The 19,728-nt window shown below is 45.6% G+C and overlaps 1 protein-coding gene across 1 annotated transcript in view; it reads right to left on the minus strand.

The window, feature by feature from the left end:
- DDX31 (DEAD-box helicase 31) overlaps nucleotides 1–19,728 on the minus strand; it is a 46,842-nt gene that overhangs the window by 20,440 nt on the left and 6,674 nt on the right. Inside the window, exons 9-17 of the mRNA XM_027687581.1 lie at nucleotides 19,259–19,323; nucleotides 18,328–18,447; nucleotides 17,947–18,053; nucleotides 16,994–17,229; nucleotides 16,481–16,657; nucleotides 13,768–13,827; nucleotides 7,842–7,892; nucleotides 5,697–5,836; nucleotides 229–310 (exon numbers count right to left, since the gene is read on the minus strand). Coding sequence (XP_027543382.1) covers nucleotides 229–310; nucleotides 5,697–5,836; nucleotides 7,842–7,892; nucleotides 13,768–13,827; nucleotides 16,481–16,657; nucleotides 16,994–17,229; nucleotides 17,947–18,053; nucleotides 18,328–18,447; nucleotides 19,259–19,323 — 1,038 coding nt within the window. The remainder of the gene's footprint in view (nucleotides 1–228; nucleotides 311–5,696; nucleotides 5,837–7,841; nucleotides 7,893–13,767; nucleotides 13,828–16,480; nucleotides 16,658–16,993; nucleotides 17,230–17,946; nucleotides 18,054–18,327; nucleotides 18,448–19,258; nucleotides 19,324–19,728) is intronic.

Here is a 19,728-nt window from a genome sequence, read left to right on the forward strand (position 1 = left end):
TTTATTGTTTTTTACAAAGATAATTGCTGAAGAGCTAGTAAGCAACTGCTTTTTGGGGACAAGAAAGTCTGGAAAATTGTGATATAAGGCAGTTCTGTAATTATTTGGACTGCCTGACATCATGGCTATACCAATCCTCGTGTTATAAAGAAGCTAAGGCAGGAATACTCGTGGTGTTTAACTGGTAAATGAAAACTGGAGCAGTTCCAAATCAGCAGAGTAACTCACCTTTCTTCCTGGTCTGTGCAACTTGAAGCGATCATCTTTCATCAGGCTGGTTAACACCTTCTCCATCTTCATCTCTGAAACACTGAGGCAGCAAAGACAAAAATTACTATTTCTCCTACTTGGAAATACGAAGTGGAACAAGTCACAGACTGGAAACACTTGAGCAAAAAGATTGAGATTTACATGTTCAACTCAAGGGTTTATCCCTGAAATACATGAGGTCTTAGCCCAGAACTCCCTCAGCAACCCTCAAATTATAACTTTTGTGAAATCTTGGCCCCAGTTAAACTCACTCTGTGTCACAGAGAAACAGTTTCACCCACAATCTTGGCACGTGTTGTAAGTCACCAACACACACTCCAGTTCTAACAGAGCTTCAAAATAACTGAGGGTGGACTTTAGTTCACTGAAAGTCTCCTTGGCTCTCAACCAGAGGAACTGATTGAAGAAAAATTTACACTTCCATTATTTTCAGAATTTTTCTTTCCTTGCACTCAGAAGCACCAAGACAATTGGGAACCATCTGGTTACGTTTTCCACTAAACATAACTCCAGACAGAGTTGAAGCAGCTCATAACATTAATGCTTCTTGTAGATTTGCTTTGTAACTCTAAAGAATAACATCTGCAACCTCCACCTTGAACCAAGAGGTTGTCAAACATTTCACTGTACATTTGATGCCACGGGCAGGGAGCAGGAGGTGTTTGTATTTGGTTGGTTGTGCAACTGTGAGAAAGAGATTGACTGTAACACACACACAGAGGCTGGAAACGTGCTCCACTTACTTTGCTACTTCTCCTACATCTTGTCTCCCCCAATTTAGCTTCCAGAACCTCTGGAATAAGAGACACTCAACCCTCACTCAAAGGATCGAAATGCTTTGCTGTTTACATGCATTTGTTTCCACCCCTGTTAAGAGACCACGCTCCCAAAATGATGAGCTAAAGCTAAAGCTGTGTAAAGACACAGCTCCTTCCTCTCATAGTGACTCAGAGGATAACAACAAAATCCTAAGGATCTTCTCCTATCATGCCAATTCTCCCACACCTTCCTTTCTTCTGGTCACATCATCACTCTTTCCCACAAGATCTGCATCATTCCAACTCCTGGCTACCTTGCCTGGGTCAAAGCTCAGAGACACCTCCCAGAGGACACACTCACCCTCCAACTCATTTATAGCCTCAAAATCCACCTCTGACACCAGATACACAGTTTGATTTCCTTCCCTGTTCTGAGAACTCACCTTCCCTCTCATCTGAAGTGCAAAGCCCAAGCCCAGCCCATTAGGGACCCCACAGCATTTTTTTCAAATGCAGGAGCCTCAGTCAGCTGTCCTAGCCAGGCTTCACACTGGGCATTTATTTTCATTCTGTCGACTCACATTCCTCCTGTAGACTCAACCAGATGATTTATTCTCCAGTCCTGCTTTCAAGACACTGCTGGGCACTGCTATGGCCCAGATATGGAAATGCTTACAAACCTGCTTCATTTCCAAGCAAACAGTCCTACTTAGAGGTGCATTTACAGGAGACTAGGAATTCTTTGTCCTCTTTAACACTGTCTTATGGGGCACACACACACACACCAGGTGACAACACAGGAACAGCTGTGCAGCTCCAGGCCATTAATATTACAGCTGCATCCAAACTGGGTCCCGTTTCCAAGGGAATTACTCAGATTACAGAAGCTGAAGTTTGTGGGTCCAAATTTTCAGTAATGGGCAAAGGTCATTTCTAGAAAAGAGATTCTTTTCCTTTTAATACCAGAATAAATCATAAGTGCACAGAAGCCAAGGAGTTCATTTGGGATGACATCGATCTTAAGGAAGAGAGAAATCTTTGGGGTCCAACAGTTCTCAGATGGCCAGAAAGGTGCCTGTGGGTTCTGAAAGGAAACATTGCTGATATTCTTAAATTTGTAAAGTACAGCAAGAAATTATAAGAACAAGGATATTGTTTTCAGTCAAAGCTCTCTAAACACCTGGCTAGCAGGAATGGATGAATCTTTGCCATACTGTGTACAGTGATCCTCACCTGCTTCCCAGTCCTTCCCAGTTAAAGCAAAAAATACATTTACTTTTGCAATCTTGCCTTTTCAACCCCACCTCCGCATAAGAAGAGGGAAAGAGATGGCCCAGAGGAACAGGGACAGGCCATAAGATCCTCCTGTATGGGAGACCAGCCCCACTGCTGTGCAGCTGGGAGATTCCTTTGCAGAGGACAGGGAGAAAGGCGGGGGAGCGATGGGGGAGAAAGGGAAATGGAGCATAAAACGACAACCGAGGGTTTCTCTGTTTGTAGAACAGTAAATTAAAACATAAATGGCAACCACTTAAGCAAGAGAAAAGCAGGCCTTCCCCCTCCCCACCCCCGGCAAAGGTTGCTTTGACGCCGCTATGAATGAAAATGTCAAACCTTTGACATTGATTTGTCGGAGTTGTCACCCCCTCTCCGATCCTCCCCTTGCCTGGCGCGACGCCAGCGCGGCAGAACAGATCTGTGAGCCTGGTTCACAGCGGGGAGCAGCCAGGGGAGCAGGGGAGGGGGGTCTGCACAACCCAGGAGAAGGGAGAGAAACGACTCGTGCCTTCACGGTGATGCCTTTTCCTTTATAAATTAGTTAGGCCGCCGTTAGGAGATAAAGAAATTATCTGATAGCTGTCGAGGCGGGCGCTGCGAGATTGCAGCTGAAGGGACTAAAAGAGACATAAAGGAAGGGGAAAAAAAAAGTGAACCTCACAGACTTTCTTCTGCTTCGCGCCTCCTCCCTTTGAAGGAAAATCTGTTAGTTGCGCTCGGAGCTGAGATAGAACCTTAAAAAAAAAAAAGAGAGGAAGGGAAGAGGAAACGCGCAGAAAACATGAGTGTGCATGTTCTGCACGCAGGAATTTACAGCTGGGGAGAGGAGCCACAACTTCCAGCCACACAAAGCCCGGGCAGAAAGTTGCAGGGAGAGGAACGCAGCTTCCCCGAGCCCCACCGGGAATTCCCGATCTCAGCAGAGCCAAAGTGAGATGGTTTTGGCAAAGGCTAACGCTGCTTTTCCACACTGGAAGCCAAGGAGAGGCTTCAGGTACCGGTGAAAATTAATTGCGAGCGATTTCCAATTTCAAAGGCAGTCATCTCTAATTCCGAAGTGGATTTTCATCCAGGAACAAAGCCATGTCTGCTCTCATTACTTCCGACTCTCAACATTCCTGGACTTACTCCCATGCATGCTGGGGTGGGTGGAGGGGTTTAGGAAAAAACTCTGGGTCGGATCCTCATCTGCTGTAAAGCAGCACAGCACCACTCGTTTACACCAGCTGAAGGCTGCAGGGACCCACCTCACGCTTTGTCTTCTTCAAAAATACATATTTTATGAAGTATTTACATTTCAATAAACCCAGCGGGAATTTCATTTAAAAAAAAAAAGGAAAAAAAAACCCCAAAATGAATTAAAAAAAAATTTTCACCACACACACTCATCCTCGACAAAAACTCGAGAGATTTAAAAATTAGGTAAAGAATTAAAAAAAATTTTAAAAAATGCAAACTCCAGTAACTTGTGCAGACCAAGTCAAAAGCTACAAAGACTCAGGGTAAAGAACAAAAATGAGCAGTGCTTAAGAGGCTCGGTGACAGTCCAACACATGCTGTCTTTCGCCCTCGCACTGAATTAAATTGTCAGGATTATCACCATAATGCTCTGTTTATGAAGGGTAACGGCAATTTGTGCTGATGGCACTTGCTGCCTTTAGCTCCGAGCTGCCTTCCTGCATCTCCTCTGCAATTCATCAGCTCCCTGCTCTGTCCTGGTGCCCCTTCCCACATCCATGTGGGAAGAGCAGAGGCCACACAGTTGCGAGCGGCCGATGGCCCTCCCGTGCCAATTAGACACTTGCTTCCTTCCCTCTGAAGATGGGGGTCAAGGAAGGCAAATTACACTCCCTTTTTGGCCAGTCCTTTATCTGCAGGGCAGCACGTTTTATGAAGAACATCAAACAAACAAACACGAAAAGACAATCCCCAGAGTTGTTCGGCTGCGAAAAGCGAAGGAAAAATAAATTCACATAAAGCTCCCCCTGCTCATTCAGAGTCTTCTACAGATTCCTGAAGACCATGGCCAGCTCAACAACAGGTCCCCTTAGCAGATGTAATTACCAGCCTGAGCAAACTTAAACTTGTTAAAAACCAACAAAATTGGATAAAAGCACGAACATTTAAAATAAAAAGGAGGGAAATCTCCCTCTCCTTCCCCTAACGCTTCCAAAACGTTATAAAATAGAAAAATAGAACTTTCCACCTGGAGTTAAAAATTCACAATTATGTGGGATTTCACCTTTAAATGTCAGTGCTGTTTGTTACATGAAAAAAACCCCCTGTCAGCTTAGCCTTCCATGTCTTGCTGGTGTCTGCTTAATAGATAGTTACCTGGGATGATGGATGGCTCTTTGTTAGACCACTAAATGGCTCACAGCCTAGAATAAGCCTGTATTTACTGCCAACAATTGTTTGTTTCAAGGATGCAAAACCAAATTCGATTCCAAGCAGCTCCGCCCGACAGAAACACGAGAAATAAAAGAGAACTAATTTGTGCACGAGTTTACAGGGCTCCATCAACACTGGAACAGCACTGAGGGGACTCTGCTGATGTTCTCAAACGCTGAGAGACAGCAGTGCAGGGAGCAAGGGGAGTCACACACACCCAGCTGAGGAGGCTCCAGACCCACCAGCACTCCTGCCTAGCAATGTGAGCAGCCAGTTGTGGGTTTTCCCCACAAAAGGACCATTGTGCAAGCAGAGATGGACTAAAATCTCATCGTGTGTTGGCCACCAGGTACCTGACTGCACACTGGGCAGGTCCTTACCGAGCCTGGCTTGCTCTCCTTGCTGTCTACTCCCAAGTCTAAGCTAGAGCTGATGTGAGAGAAGCCTTCCCGAGGCTTGGAAGCACACTCCAATTTGGTTGCTGAGTCCACCCTCCCTTTTTGCCTTCCAGGACTGTCACAAGCCACTTAAACAACACATCTTGGTCGATTACCTGCCAGGTATGACCCACATCTCCCCAGCAATTTCTCCACCAGTTCTCTCCTGAAGAACAAGCACAGTCTCTGATAATACCTCTGATAATATGGTGCCATGCAGGCAGATGGCCAGGGAGCATCTGACAGGCTCGTTTGACTTGTGATCTCCACATAGTCACGATTTGAACCCAGGGCCAGAGAGAAAAATATGAGGTGAAAAAGACCCCTGACTATGGTCTCCTCTCTGCCCCTCACCACACACACTCACTCATGCACAATCTGTCAGGCTGACGATTTTCACACACTTCCCCTCTTCTCCTTTTGCTAGTCTGGGGCCAGTCCTGGATCACGAGAATTAATAAATTCTTATTAAAACCTGCACGAGACACAGTCCCGCTGAAAGTGCCACGGAAGGTTAATTAGCAAGGATGAGCTGAAACTTTTGCTCGCGTTTCTGACTCACTTAATCTTGTGAGAAGCCAGCAAGCTGACATATCCTGCCTCCGAAGGCGCCAGGACAAGCAGGCTGTTCCCGTGGCAGCCAATGCGAGCCGTCCTCCCGATCCGGTGGATGTATTCCGCAGGTGAAGCCGGAGCGTTGCACTTCAGAGCAGGGAACACGGGGAGGGGAAGGAGGAATTAACAGGACACGGCGTGTTAATTATAAACGAGACGCTCGCCCCGCTCATCTGGAAGCAAAAGGGATCTCAGCAAACCCCACGGTGGGGCTGCAGCTCCCCTGGAATTGGGCTGTTTGTGAGGCTCGTCCCTGTAACCATCACTCAGCCCCCTCGGCTTTTTGACATGTCAACGTGACACGTTGGCCAACTCTCAGGTAATAGGACAGTTTCCCCATCTCGGTGTCTCTCTTTGCTTTTTACATTTTATTTCGACACGGGCATGTCAGAAACCTGTTGGCTTCCCCTAAAAAAAATTCATATAAAATCAAATCTCGCAATGACCTCAAATCAAACAACTCCCAGGACTGCCCACATGGAGCAGGGAGTTGCCTGCTCTGGATTTGGGAGAAAAGCCACAAAATAAAAGGCAACTGATTCAAATTTGGAGTTGGGCTAAATTGCCTTGTTTGGATTAAAGCAAATCATAGCTGGTTACTGGACAGAATAAATCTAAGAGAGAGGAGGGAGTGCTTTCAGCAGTGTATGACACAGGTGGCAACTGTCTTCCCATGTAAAACTACCAGGCACTACAAAAATGTTGCTTAAAGACCCCCCAAATATAGCAGTGCCTCTCATTTACTTCACTGGGAATCAAAACTGCCCAGCCATCTGCAAGATCTGATAAAGGGTGACATATTTCCCTCCCTTTAACCTCCCCCTATTCTTGCCCCCCTCCTCTCTTTCCTGGAAAAATGAACAAGCACAGAGATACTGCTCAGAAATGAGCCCTCAGCAGTTTAACTGGAAAAAACCCAACAACCAAAGCCCACTCTAGTGTTTATACCTGTGCCCTCTGGCAAAGTTTCTACTGGCTAGAGGTGTGAGTAAGATGCTGTGAGCAATCTAATTGCTCCCTGCAGGTCCTTGCTCTTGGACACAGCTCTCAGGACAGCTGAGATTTCGCCTTCTGGACACACAGAAGTCTCCCAGGGCTTTAGGTAATTTGCACTGCGTTCTAACACTGGCAACTATATCTTTGGTTAAATTATATTAATATACAGATCTGGGAATTAAAGACTTCACTTCCTCAGCCTTCTCCAACTAGCTGGCTGATATAAAATCATTCTTTTTTTTTTTTTTTTTAAAAACACAAAAATCAAATCAAATTTGTTACCTGAAGGGATGAGGTAGAAATTAAAAAGCTTTGTTGAGGCTCTGTGCCTTGTTCCTTCTACCCAGGTGGCACTTGATACACGAGAATCTCTGGATCAGTTTTTCCTCAATTCAACTAACCTTTTTTTAATTATAAATCTTTTACAGAAATGAAACCTGCCTCATGCTCTCAGCCTCCTCTTTGAAATGACAGGCTGCTATTTTTAAGGTTCAATCCATCTTCCTTAGTTTCTATTTTTTTTTTCCCAAAGACTATGTTCCTGTCAACAGCAACACAGCAGTGTGGGGGTTTTGTTGGGCTTTTTTTTCAGGGAAAATCTGAACTACACAGTTCTACTGGAAGCTGGATGCTTCCAGCTACCCAGCCTCAACCCAGCAAAGCCTTACTCCAAACACTCAGGTCACTGCACAGACACTGTTGGGCTCCTCGATGTTTAACATTGGGATTGCATTTAAACTCCTCGTGGAACTCCCTCCCTGGAAAGCTCAGGAAAACAGAAACACAGAACTGCAAGACATGGCTGGGACTTCATAAGATTTGGCCTCCTGTGGGGGGAAAATGGAGGGTGTTTCATCCCAGCCAGTGCAATATTATTCCACAGTTGGTAACTTCCACTGTGGAAGAGAAAATCAGACTAAAGATGTGGTATCAATGTTGTCTCCTCATAAAACCCTTAGTCCTGCAGTCAGGAAAACGTGGGTCTCCCACACTGGTAGGCATCAGCACCAAGACCAGAAAACTGCAGGAAGGTCCTGGACTGAAAAGGGATTTCCTCTGAGCACTTAAAACACACAGACACTCACAGCAAACCCACCTGTACGATCCACGTAACTTGAGGCAGGTCTAGTCCCCGTGCTGCAACATCCTTTAAAATTAATAAGGAAATTACTTTAGTAAAGATGCTTTGGAGATACCAGGAGAGTGACAACTCTTCTGGGATGGCAATTATGTCAGAAGGCAACTGGCTGTGCAAGAAGGAATTGTACTTGCCTAGTTTGGGGAGAGATGGACTGAAGGTCAGAAATAACGTTGAGGGTTTAAAATGCAAGGACTGTTGTTAACAGACTAATACAACAACCAATGACCCACTGCTATGGCCCAAAGCCTGGAGGATATAGACATTTCTATTTCAGGAGGGTGGTGCTGAATTACAGCAGTTTGCTACAGTCATTTTACATTTTCTCTCAGAGAATCTACTGCCTGAATGGCCTTTGGATCATTAGTTTGTTTCACTGATGAAAACAGACCTACTACCCAAAAAAATGAGAGGCAGAATTCAACCTCTGAAAGGCAACATCATCTCTGAGCACATCTTTCTCCACAGCAAGCCTAAGTACCAAAACCAGGCTGCTTATGATGAAAAGGGAAGGAAAAAAAAGGCAAATGGTCAAGGATCCCTGGCCTTGAGTGGAATGTCCAAAGATACACTGATCTCTACCTACAAATAATTAGTTGTTTCCTAGGTGATGGGCTGAATTTGAGGAGCAGATGACTTGCAGGTCACCTGGCCCTAAAAACAAAGGTCAACAAACAATTCAGCAGAATCTGTGGGAAGCTGGAGCACAGCTCGAGGAGAGGGGACTTCAGCTCTCCCTTAGATGTGCACCAGTCTGGCTTTCATTTGGAGAAACAAAATTCAGCCATGAAGAAAAGAGTCTGAAGCTGCTGTCAGGGGTGTTATTTGATGTGCCAGCTGGTGAGAAAACCCATCAAATTGGAGAAGGACTTGAATGAGACCCTTTGGTTATCCACAGCCAGTACAGCTCAAAAAACACACCCTTTCAGAGAGAAAAGAGAGTTTAAATATTGCCCAAAACGGAGAGTGCAAACACATTTCAATCTCTTCTTGAATTTCTGTTCATTAGTAATGTCCTCACATCCTCCTTGGATTTTACATTCACCAGGCGCAATAGCAGAGCAGGTGTGCAGATTTAACTCTGTTAGGAAATGTTTTGGAACACATGTATCTCTTAGCTAGTTGCAAAATAGAATATATTAAGGACGTAAGCAGGAGCTTAATGTACTAAAAATGTGTCAGCCACCCACTGAAGTGTTTTCATGCAACTCCCACACACGTTAAAAGACCGGGAAGCTGATGTTTTGGCAGCAAAGGCCTTCCCACAAGCACTAGCCAGGCTGCTTTGTGGCTCCAACTGCAGTAAAAGAGGAGACACTTTCCACAGCGCCCACTCCGAAATAACACACACTTGTGCTCCAACACGCTCATTAAGAAGCGACTTGTTCCCAGAGTCAGAACGAACAGATGTACAAAAAGCCATTTAAAGGAGGTTGGAGAAAATAAATCAAGAGAAGTCGGGGAATGTGTACGGCAGTTACCGGGATAACAAGACTATAAACTCTACAGCACGATCAGACGGGAGCGCTGACGTCTGACTCCGAGCTGCCGGCTCTGTTCTTCCACGCTGACAAGCCTTTGGTCTTTTCCTTTGCTGTGCTCTTCCTCACACCCAGGAGGTGAGGAAAGGCTGTCTGATGAGAGGGCTCTGACCCTGGGACAGGGTCAGTTCCCCCAAACCAAACCAACAGCCAAGCCCTCCCTGTGGTCGAGAGAAGGCAGCTCCAACACGGGAAGGAGCAGACAGCAGGGGCAGGAGCCACCCCTCTAATCTATCCAGACTTTCTCCCTCCTTCCAAGATACGTTTTCTCAACACCTCAGGTTGGAAAATCACTGCCACAAACAGCGTTGTTCTCGTGTGCATTTGCCAGAGTTGAAAAGAGTAACCAAAAGCCTTACAAATAGCCAGGGACAACACTTAGGAGAAGGCTCTCTCCCATCATCAGCCTTGTATTCACTGTTGCTTTCACAACGCCACCAAATCCCCTCAGTCCTTACTGACACACATCAGCAGCTATTCTCCTGGGGTTTCACTTGGCTTTCTTTCACAAGTCTCTTGGGATTTACTGGTAATTGGAGTGTTTTGCAAACTCTCAAAGATTCCTCAGTATCAGTCCACCTGTGTCTCCTGTAGTTCCTTTTCCTCAAAGGCCCCAGCAGACAGCAGGAAGGTAGAACTAGGGTAAAAAGTTGGAGTTGATTTGCTTTCCTCTGCTGGCAGAGCCTGTGAGCTTCCACTTCTCAGAATTTTAAAAAATTACTTGTGGGTCAGCTTACCAGGAGAGAGAATACAGCTCAAGCAACAATTACCCAGTCTCACTAGCACACATTTATTCCATGCACAGAAGCACTACCCTGCTGCCAGCACTCTTTCAAGAAGCCCATTAGATTTCCACTGTTCCTCTCTTCCACCCATCAGACATTCCCCTTTCCGTGCATGACCTTACACCACCATTCCTTAATTACAGGGAAATCAAGGATATGACACCTTGGCAGGTCACTGCTGACTCCTTTCAGTGGGCAGTGGAAGGCAGAATTCAGTGACCACCTCATGGGAGCAAGGACAAATAACCTACACCAGTGCAATTTTAAAGAAAGCCCAGATGCCAAGCAAATTCTATAATCTAAAGCCCTGACCACGTTCCTGCCCTGATCCCAACTGCAAGGCACAGAAGGGTACAGGATCGAGGAACAATCCACCTGGGGAACCCCAGAAAGGCTGACATTTCTGCTTCTAATAATTGATGTTACCAGCCTGTGCTTGTGGTGGTGGGGTACAGGGGGTGAGTGCAAGGGAATGGGGGTACAGGGGGTGGGTGCAAGGGAACAGAGAACTAAAAGGCCACCCCAAAAGCAAGGCCTATCACTGCAGAAGATCAGAACCAACATGGCCACAGAAGTTTTGCGAGGCCCTCGGTTTTGCTCAGTCCCTCTCGCACAATCTAATTAGGGCAAAGGAAATTGCTAAAGTTGCTTTTGAAAGACACTCAATGGTGAGGTCTTGAAGGCCCTGAGCTTGACAATTGGCTGCCTACATGAGGCCTAGAAGTACAGATGGAAGGCAGCTTGCTCAGGTGCCAGGCTGTCAGTTGGATTAAAATGACTCATTTATTTACCAAAGAAGCTCACAAAGTGCTTTAGCTAACAGGCAGAGAGGGCCTAACGGCTCTCCAAGCTGGGGAAGAAGCTCTCGCGCCTTCCCGGCCTGCCAAAAGTCATTACTGCCGAGTGTGGAAAGCCATCAGCAGGGTAGAGACCCCCGTCGGCAGGGTGACAGATTGGGCTGCGTAATCAGAGGAGGAAGGGGAGAGCACAGAAGCTGTCAGAGGCGAAAGCTCTTGGCTGGGGCCGCCAGAAAACTGGCAAGATGAGTTAGCGTGACTGAGTAAACAGCAAACAATCTCCAAATGATCTTTCCTCCCTCCCTGGAAGAGATGAACTTGTTTAAAAGGCACGTCCCAAAGGAAGCCGCAAAGAACTTCGGTGAAGGAGAGAGAAATAAATCTGGATGAGACCCTCTGAGATGCGCGGCCCTTCTTTATTTTCTTGCCTGCCAGCTTATATTGCCTGGCAAAAAATATTTTATGGAATATATTAATATACATATGACATAGAGCAAATTAATAAAAGGAACAGCAGGTCCCATTGCTTACTAGAGCGGAAAGATGGGTGGAGAACATGGCATAAGGGACAAGGGAAGGACGGCAACATTATTTGTGTTGCTCTTTTGTGAGCCAGGTTTCAAAATTTTGTGGGCACAAAACGTGATTTCGCGGTGAGAAGAACAGAACCATCTTTTTGCAGAACGTTTTTTTTGCCGATATGAAGGAAAGTGTCAGAAAAAGCAATGCCCTCGGAGGCAGGAGGTGGTCACAGTGCCTGGCTGCCCTTTGGACATCTGCGTTGGGGAGGCACCTGTAATGTGGGACTGGTGCAAAGTGTATCTCTATATTAAGGTGTCCATATGGTCCCCATTACTGTGGTAACAGGCCACCTCCTGGTTTCAATGCATTTGTCCTCCCAACATCTCTGTAAGATAGAACTGTGCTACTTTCCCCATTTTGCAGATGGGGAGTTGAAGCGCTGAGAGATTTTGGACTCAGACACACAACTTACTGTGCTTAACGTGCTGACCGTGTGCCAGCTGAGCCATGGTCACCATAACCCTCAGGATCTGCATCCCTGCCTTGCAGGAAATGCAAAGTGGCTTAGATTGAAATGGAGGAGGGGTATGATAAATGTGTTACCTTACACCACCCTCTTCATGGCAATCCAGGTTAACTCACGTTACCTCCCAGTTGTGCCAAACTCAACTATCACTGCTCAGCTGACATGTGGCTACTTGCCTTGTCATCCCAATTCCATATCCACCTGCACAGAGCCTGTGGCACGGCAGGAAATCAAACCACATCTCCAGTGTCTCAAGAGGGGAATCCCATCCACTGGGATTTCTTTATCCAACTTCTTCTTCCTACCTTGTCAACAGTTGTACGTTTCCTGACAGATTTTTCCTGTCACAGGCTGCACTTCCCCTTCAAATGGTCTCACCCAGGAATGATAGCCCAGAGATTGCAATGATTCTGCCTTCTCTTTGTCTAAAATTGAGCATTCACCGTCTTTCCTAACCCATTAAATTGGAATTTCAATAACAGGATATGCACCTGAAATTTCTCAGATATAGTCAGCAATGTGCATGAAGCATAACAAAGTTTAGCTACTTATTTTTTGGAATTTACCAAACACTTTTTATCTTCAAATCACTTAACCTACACCACTGAATGATCTAAGCTTTGCCATTCTTCTCAATTGAGACACTGAAGTATTATCTCTGCATACAAGGAAACCAAGTTATAGTTACAATTATGCATAGCAAGGATGCATTTTGACCTTGATCAAACCACTGAAAGGTCCTGCACACAAGCAGGACCAGGACTAGCATGTAACAAGTATCGTTTTAGAGGTGATATAATATAATACATAATTTGGCAATGCTAAATCAAACACTCCCATACACACGGCAGTCCTGGGTTGAACTGCAGGCATAAAAATAAGAAAAAATCCAGCCCCCACTCTCTGAACAAAATTGCAACTGGTTTCCTTTAAGAACACTGGGCTGCAAGAAGAGGAGTCATTTCAGAGCTGGAGAGGGTTTCTCAGCTCTAATTACTCCCGATCGCTGTAATTTACAGGTTTGCGGTGGGTAGAAATCGCCAAGATTCACACGTTTGCAGATCAACAGCTGCCACTATTAGAGAGCAAATCGTGCAGCCTTCTGCACCACTGCAGCAGGCTGTGGCACCCACAGGTCAGCAACGAGAGGGGAAGGTGCCACCACAACACAAGGGTGCCAGCAAACTTCAGTAGAGGACAAGAATTTCTCCCTCAGCGCCCCTGGAAGAAGCTTGAAGGGCACAGGGTGTGGAGGGCAGCAGAGTGTGTGCATTTGCAGTGACCCTCTTCTCTGGTTGGGCTCCCCTTCCACCCCTGCAGGTGTTTGGTTTTAACCCTTGGGTAGTTATTAAGATGGAAAATATCACATTACATCCAATTTTTCTGGCAGTTATGGGGTATACTACAAATCAGGGTTGCATTCTACTGGCTGCATGTAGAGGGCAAGGATCCAGCTTCAAATGAACAGATTTTTCCAGACATAGGGCCATGCAAAATACTTAGTGGCCTCTGTATTGCAGCAAAAGATCATATAACAGTTTGCAAAGAGGGCCCCAGTCCTTTCTTAACATGTGAGATGCAGAAAAAGGAGATGACTTTCCTCAAGGTCAGACAGAGCTGGAATCAGAGCTCAGTGCCAAATCCTCTGGTCTACCATTAGGGATCAGACAGGCCCATTAGTGTGGAGCTGCAAAGGGACTCCAAGTTACTTACAGTGCAAAGCAAGACCCCGGTCTTGGATTTTAGGAACTCCTGGAAAACCTCTGTTCTTTCCTAGAAGATTGAAAAATAAAAATTAAAAGACTGCTTATGCAGATTGCAATCAAAGACAAAGCAAATTAGCTAAGGTAACAATTTAAAAACTGTGTGTTGTTCCCTAGATCATGTATGGCTTCAAAACCAAAGGAACTGGCCTCATGAGTTCCAGTAAGACTCTTCCTGCAAATGGAAAAAATAAATCTGTGGCACACAGGTGTGATCCCAGGTAGGAAGGAACAGTGTCTGGGGAAGGCTGGATGCATTTGGTCAAAACAAAGCAGCCAACACCTCCATGGTTTGCACAGAAGCACAGCCTGTGTATGCCAAAAAGCAGGAACAGTTTTACATGGAGAGGGGATCCACAAAGGATTAGGCAGCACCAGCAGAAGCACTGGCACACTATGTGGGCAACACAGGCTTTTGTGAGTGCAAGGAAAAGCTGGACATGTTCACTGCTGTCTGTCCAGTCACACGATGGGCAGGATAAGCCCATTTTGTTGACACAGTGATATAATCACATCACAAGAGATCAGGCTCATCATGTGCCCAATGGGCCGTGCAGACAGCCCTGCACTGACTCGGGGGTTATTAAGTATCGGAGATGCTCAGCTGCACAGTTGCTCACATGAACTGCTGTGGGACAAGACTTAGAGTAATAGGGCTGGAGAGATGAGAGCTTGGCCAGAACCCCCTGTCCAAGGGGGTAAGCAGGCAGGACTCCTGGGCTCTCCAGGCAGCTCCCAGGGCACCCTCCCTGAGCCTTTCCCTCATCCTGGCAAAAGCTACCAACAGGGCTGCAGACTCTGGGACAGAGGCTGTTCCTTCCCACGAGTTTCAGGGCAGGTGCTCCCCAGCCTTGTCCCCATCGTGGGTCTGCACCAGGAGAACTCCTGCAGCCCCCACTTCCAATACGGGCTCAGGCCCCCAGGCAGGGCCAGCCACAGCCCCCAGATCCCAAATTATCCCACCAGCAGTCTTTGAGCCACTGAGCTCCAGAACTGCAGGAACCAAGTACAGCTCCTCAGTTACCTTCAGAAGCCTCCTGCTTTGCCAGTGCCCAAACCGTCCCAAGCACACTCTTGTCAACTTAGCTGACAACTTTGGGGGCTGTTTTTAACTTGATAAAAGCCACAAAAACTGACTCTCGAACTCACATTACACCCCAATGACATCTGCTGTCTGACAAGACAATCTCTGAGCACTAATAAGCAAAGGCCTCAGCAGCACTTGGTCTTTGCTTGCCAGTACCACCTCTGCACCTACACTCCCCCTCTGTAGTTGTGGGAAACAACTGCACACACACAGTCCCTTGATCTGGTTCCATTTGCTCTTCTGCTTTTCAGAGCTTAGGTCTTCTCTGGCCTCAGAAACACCAAAACCCCTTTCCCTTCTGCGCCCTCCTTCCAAAACATCCTTGTTTAATGTTTCAAACCTTCCTTCCCAGAGTTCTGGCTGGGAGGCAAGTGAATGTCTTGTTATGCTGATGATATAGAAGAAACCTCACACACTTCACTCCCAGCTAGAGGTACAAAGAAGGGAAACTTGGGCCCTTGCTTACACACTGAACCCTCTGCTGACAAAAATTAAAGAAGAGAGCACGCTGTATCTTGTTGACAATGACAGCAGCCGTGCTCAGCAGTACCATATGGGATCCACAATTTAGCTCCATTAATGCTCTTAATTTGAAGACATCAAGCACTAATTACACACTGGGTACTAAAAAGGCAAAACCCTTCCCCTGGTGCCAGCTACTTAGTGGTGTTCTGTTGGCTTAACAGCTGGTCAGGGTAGAGTTGGGCCAGACCAGGCCTGCTCACTTGCTCAGGCAGGCAGGTTGAGGAAAGGCCAGACTGCAGGGACAGCAAAGCACATGTTTCTGGTCTCCACAGGATGGGAATGAGTGAGAAAAACAATGGCTCTTCACCTCTTGCTTCATCAGAAGAGCTCTATTCATTTACCATCTCTGCTGTGCAGCTCAGAGTAGAGTGGCAACTCTCTCCATCACAGACCAAGGGCAGGATCAGGGCTGAACCTCCAAGGGAGGTCTCTCAGCTACTCAGGGAAACTCTGCAGTGACAGCTCATTTGACACTCTTCTCCTGGCCTCTCAGTCCTCTGTAACAAGCTCCAACCTCTTCATTGAGGCCTATCTGACTAGAACCTAAACCTATTTTGAGGTAATCATTATTCCATCCAGGGAAAGGAGCAATCTGTCAAGACAGTGTTCTTCAAAACCAAAGCCAAACTGCTCCATCCTCATCTAATGGGGGCAACCTATTAGGTGGTAACGTTTCAGGGCTTGGGCAAGGTTTTCCTTTGGCATTAAAAGTCTGTCTGGACTGCATGAGAGAACCACAGGTCATAATGGACATTGTGACCACAGGATATAAATGGTTTAAGTACACCCACTGGGAATACAGAAAGGCTGCCTCAGCCTGCTGAAATAACACCTCTTGCCTCTTCAGCTGTGCTTTTCAGATACAGCTACCAAGGTACTTCCCAGAAATGGGACAATATCCTTAGTCTCATTAGCAGATGGAAGAGTGAGGCCCCTAGAGGTGAAATGACTCTCTGTCCTCTCTTCTGCCCTCCTCCCCAAAATAGCCACATAATAAATCATAGGGAATAAGGAATAAAACTGCGTATCCTGACGTTTTGGGAATGCTTACTTCCTGTTCCATGTCGCCGTGCAGACGGAGAAACTGTAAGGACACGGAGGAGGGAGATGAATGTCCAGGTTGTTCCAACTCTGGCCCTCCTGCAAGGACCTTTACAAGGAGATCATAGTAGAATTCCACTTGTTCACAGCTGGAGAAAAAGATGATCATCTTGTGGTGTTTTTCAAACTGCACGAAAAACAAGAGAATTGTACATGACCACTTCCACAGGACTCTCCCAATTCCCTGATCACTAAAAGATCCCAGTGGTTTACACTTCTGGGGATATAATTACATGGAAAAAGGATTACAGAGTTTGACACCAAACAGTGAGCTCACAAAGGAAGTGTGAGTACACATCTCGCTGCCAGCACAAAAGACACAACAGCACCTCAACTCTCTTGTGGTTCAAGACACATTTCAAAGCCCTGGATCTAATCCATGCTATCCTTGACAGAGGAACAGATAAAGGAGCTGGAAAGGGCAAAGGGCTACTTAGTAATATAAATGCAAACAGAATCTCACCTTGCATTTCCCAAGGATAAAAGCTGCTAATGTGACAAGCCTCAGTTTGCTGGGGACCATCATGAAATACTGCTTGAGCTTCTCTGGAACAGCAAAGTTTTCCTGCTCCATGCAGTTTGATGAACTACTGGCTTCTCTATCCTTTTGTGATGGTGGTTTGAGCACCTTCTGGAGTTCATCTGCTATGGAAATGCTGATGGGATCATTCAAACTGATATCGGCCAGTCGAGTTACTCCTGAACCACAGAAAGTGAGAAACACGTGAGGCCCAGCCTGGTCCAGTCTGGGGTGTGAGGATGTGTTCACAGAAACCAAACAATTCACACAATTCCAGTGAAAAGGAGTGAAGGGCAAGGACCTAGTGAGCCATGCCTATGCCACTGACAGAACACCACAAGCCTCAGACTTAGCAGGGTTTACCAGGCTTAGCTGCTGTGGACCCCACCAAAACCTTCACAAGACACTACTTCAGCCAACTGTGCTATTTCCCAGCACATAAATGTCTTTGCAGACAGACAGCATTTGGCAGTCCTGGTTTTAAATATGTGTGGGAAAAAACCCAACAAATCTTCACTCTCAAGAGTGCAGGAGTCATGAGGCCTGGCTCAACTCCTGCCTAAGCAACTGACTGCTTGGATGACACAGAGCAAATCACACAACAGCTTTCTTGTCATCAGCTTTCTGCCTTAATTCTGCATTTGCAGAGCAAAGAAACCAATCAGTGCTTCCCAGGTGGCTTTGCTCTCAAATTTGGGAGACATATGTAAGGACCATGTAAATATATACACTGATAGCAATTCAGTACTGAAGGACAAGTGTCATAAGCCAAAGAAATGAACAGGCATTATTCCACTTCTGCAAAAAGCTTCAAACTGGGTTGTAATAGTCAGACTCAACCAAGTATTTTGCAGTTGCCTGTGCATTATTCAGCTAAAAGAGTGTCTCTAACCCACCTTCTGTGAGGGTGGCTGACAGCAGGACATTCTGACGTGTCTCCCTGTGGGCATTTAAAGTGTTGAGTATCACAGCCACATCCTTCTCAAAGCCCAGGTCCAGGATCCTACAAAAACAGCAGAGGGGATAAAAAGTGCTGTAAGAAGGAATGAGGAGAAAGTCTTAATACTACATGACATCTTTGCAATGAATAATTGTACAACAATCTGTCCAAACCGGGTATTTCTTCCTAATCCCAGACATCTGGTGCTTGGCTGAGGCCACTGAGCATGAATGGCTTAAGATCACGCTTTCTGTTGTATTTTTTTTTTAATATTTAGTGAATTATGATGCAGAGGGCATATCAGTTATTTTCCATATCTAAACACTTGGAACTTTACCTGTCTGCTTCATCAATAATGAGCCACTGAGTGTGACGGAAATGAATACATTCTGTGGACTTGATGTGATCAACCAGGCGACCAGGGGTGGAAATGAGGATATTTATCCCTTTACGTAATCTGTTTAGATTTAAAAACAAAAGAAAAAAGAAAATCCCTGTAAGAAAAAGAAAGAAAAAAACCCCCAAAACACATAGGTTACAAGTAACTCTGGAATAGGAAGCCAGAGTGAGGAGCTGGAACTTACAGATGGGAAAAAGGGCCACAGTAAAATCAGGGACAGTGCTTTCTCACTGATTAAAACTGAAATTTCTTGCACAGCTAAAATTTATTCTTGATCATCACTTATGCTCTGATACTCAGAGGCATAGTCAGTGAGAAGGACGGGGTGGAAAGAAATATCAATATTAAAAAAATCTAATACACCTAAGCTAGATTTTCCTTTCTAATTGAGTACTTGTTTTACTGCAAAGAGTAAACTTCTTTTTGTGTATGCTTATATAGAGAGAAATGAAAATTCCATTTTGGATTACCAGCTTACAATTCAATTTTTAAAAAGGGAAAAGGAAGGGATTTTTTAACACCAGGAAATCTCTTTTCCAGCAAGCAATTTCCCCCATAACAAACACTGTAGGCAGCACTCGGTGGTAAGCAAATACAGGAGCTTGTCAGAAGAGGAAAAAAAAAATACTGACAGAAGAGATCATCTTCTCAGAAGGCTCATCAACATTTTAGAAACAGATCCAACTGGGGGAAGTGAATATTTGCTGCTGACCCAGTCACGGTGTCTGTAAGATCCAGGGGGATCACAGCTTGATCCAAGCTCACCATCCTCTCTCCCAGTAAGAAAAACGCTCAGAAGATGAGTAACAGATAAAGACAGTGTAGAGCAGAAGGACCCAAAATACAATTTAAGAAGTTGGCTTCCTACCTGGCTTTTTCTGATTTTCTCTTTTCTCCCCCCATTAGCACTCCAGGCACAATCCAGGTAAATGGCTACAAGAAGGAAAACAAGACCAGTACTGATTTCTCTTAATAAAGAGACAAAGCCTAATCAAAACATGATGATTCTTGGCAGAGAAAGGACTGGGGGCTGATAGCAGCATGTATCTGGTGTGATCTAACAGCCAGTCTCCATGCACTCTCTCACCCACAGCTCCCCATCAATGGCACCTTTAGTTCTAGCCAGTAACTCACTCCCCACATCATCCAAGAAGATGGAAATTAAATCGGTTTTGCACTGCTTCCAATCACATTATAATATTTCTTTTCCTTCTCCCCACATAGCCTCAATGTTCAAAGACAAGCTACAATGCTATTTCTTCATCTTGCCTTTAAGCAACATCTTGCTGTGGCCAAGGGAAATTTCAGAAAAGCACAGGACTTACAAAGTTTATGGAT

This window comes from Neopelma chrysocephalum, unplaced genomic scaffold, assembly GCF_003984885.1.
Source record: "Neopelma chrysocephalum unplaced genomic scaffold, ASM398488v2 Primary Assembly neopelma1_74, whole genome shotgun sequence".
NCBI classification, from domain to species: Eukaryota; Metazoa; Chordata; class Aves; order Passeriformes; family Pipridae; genus Neopelma; species Neopelma chrysocephalum.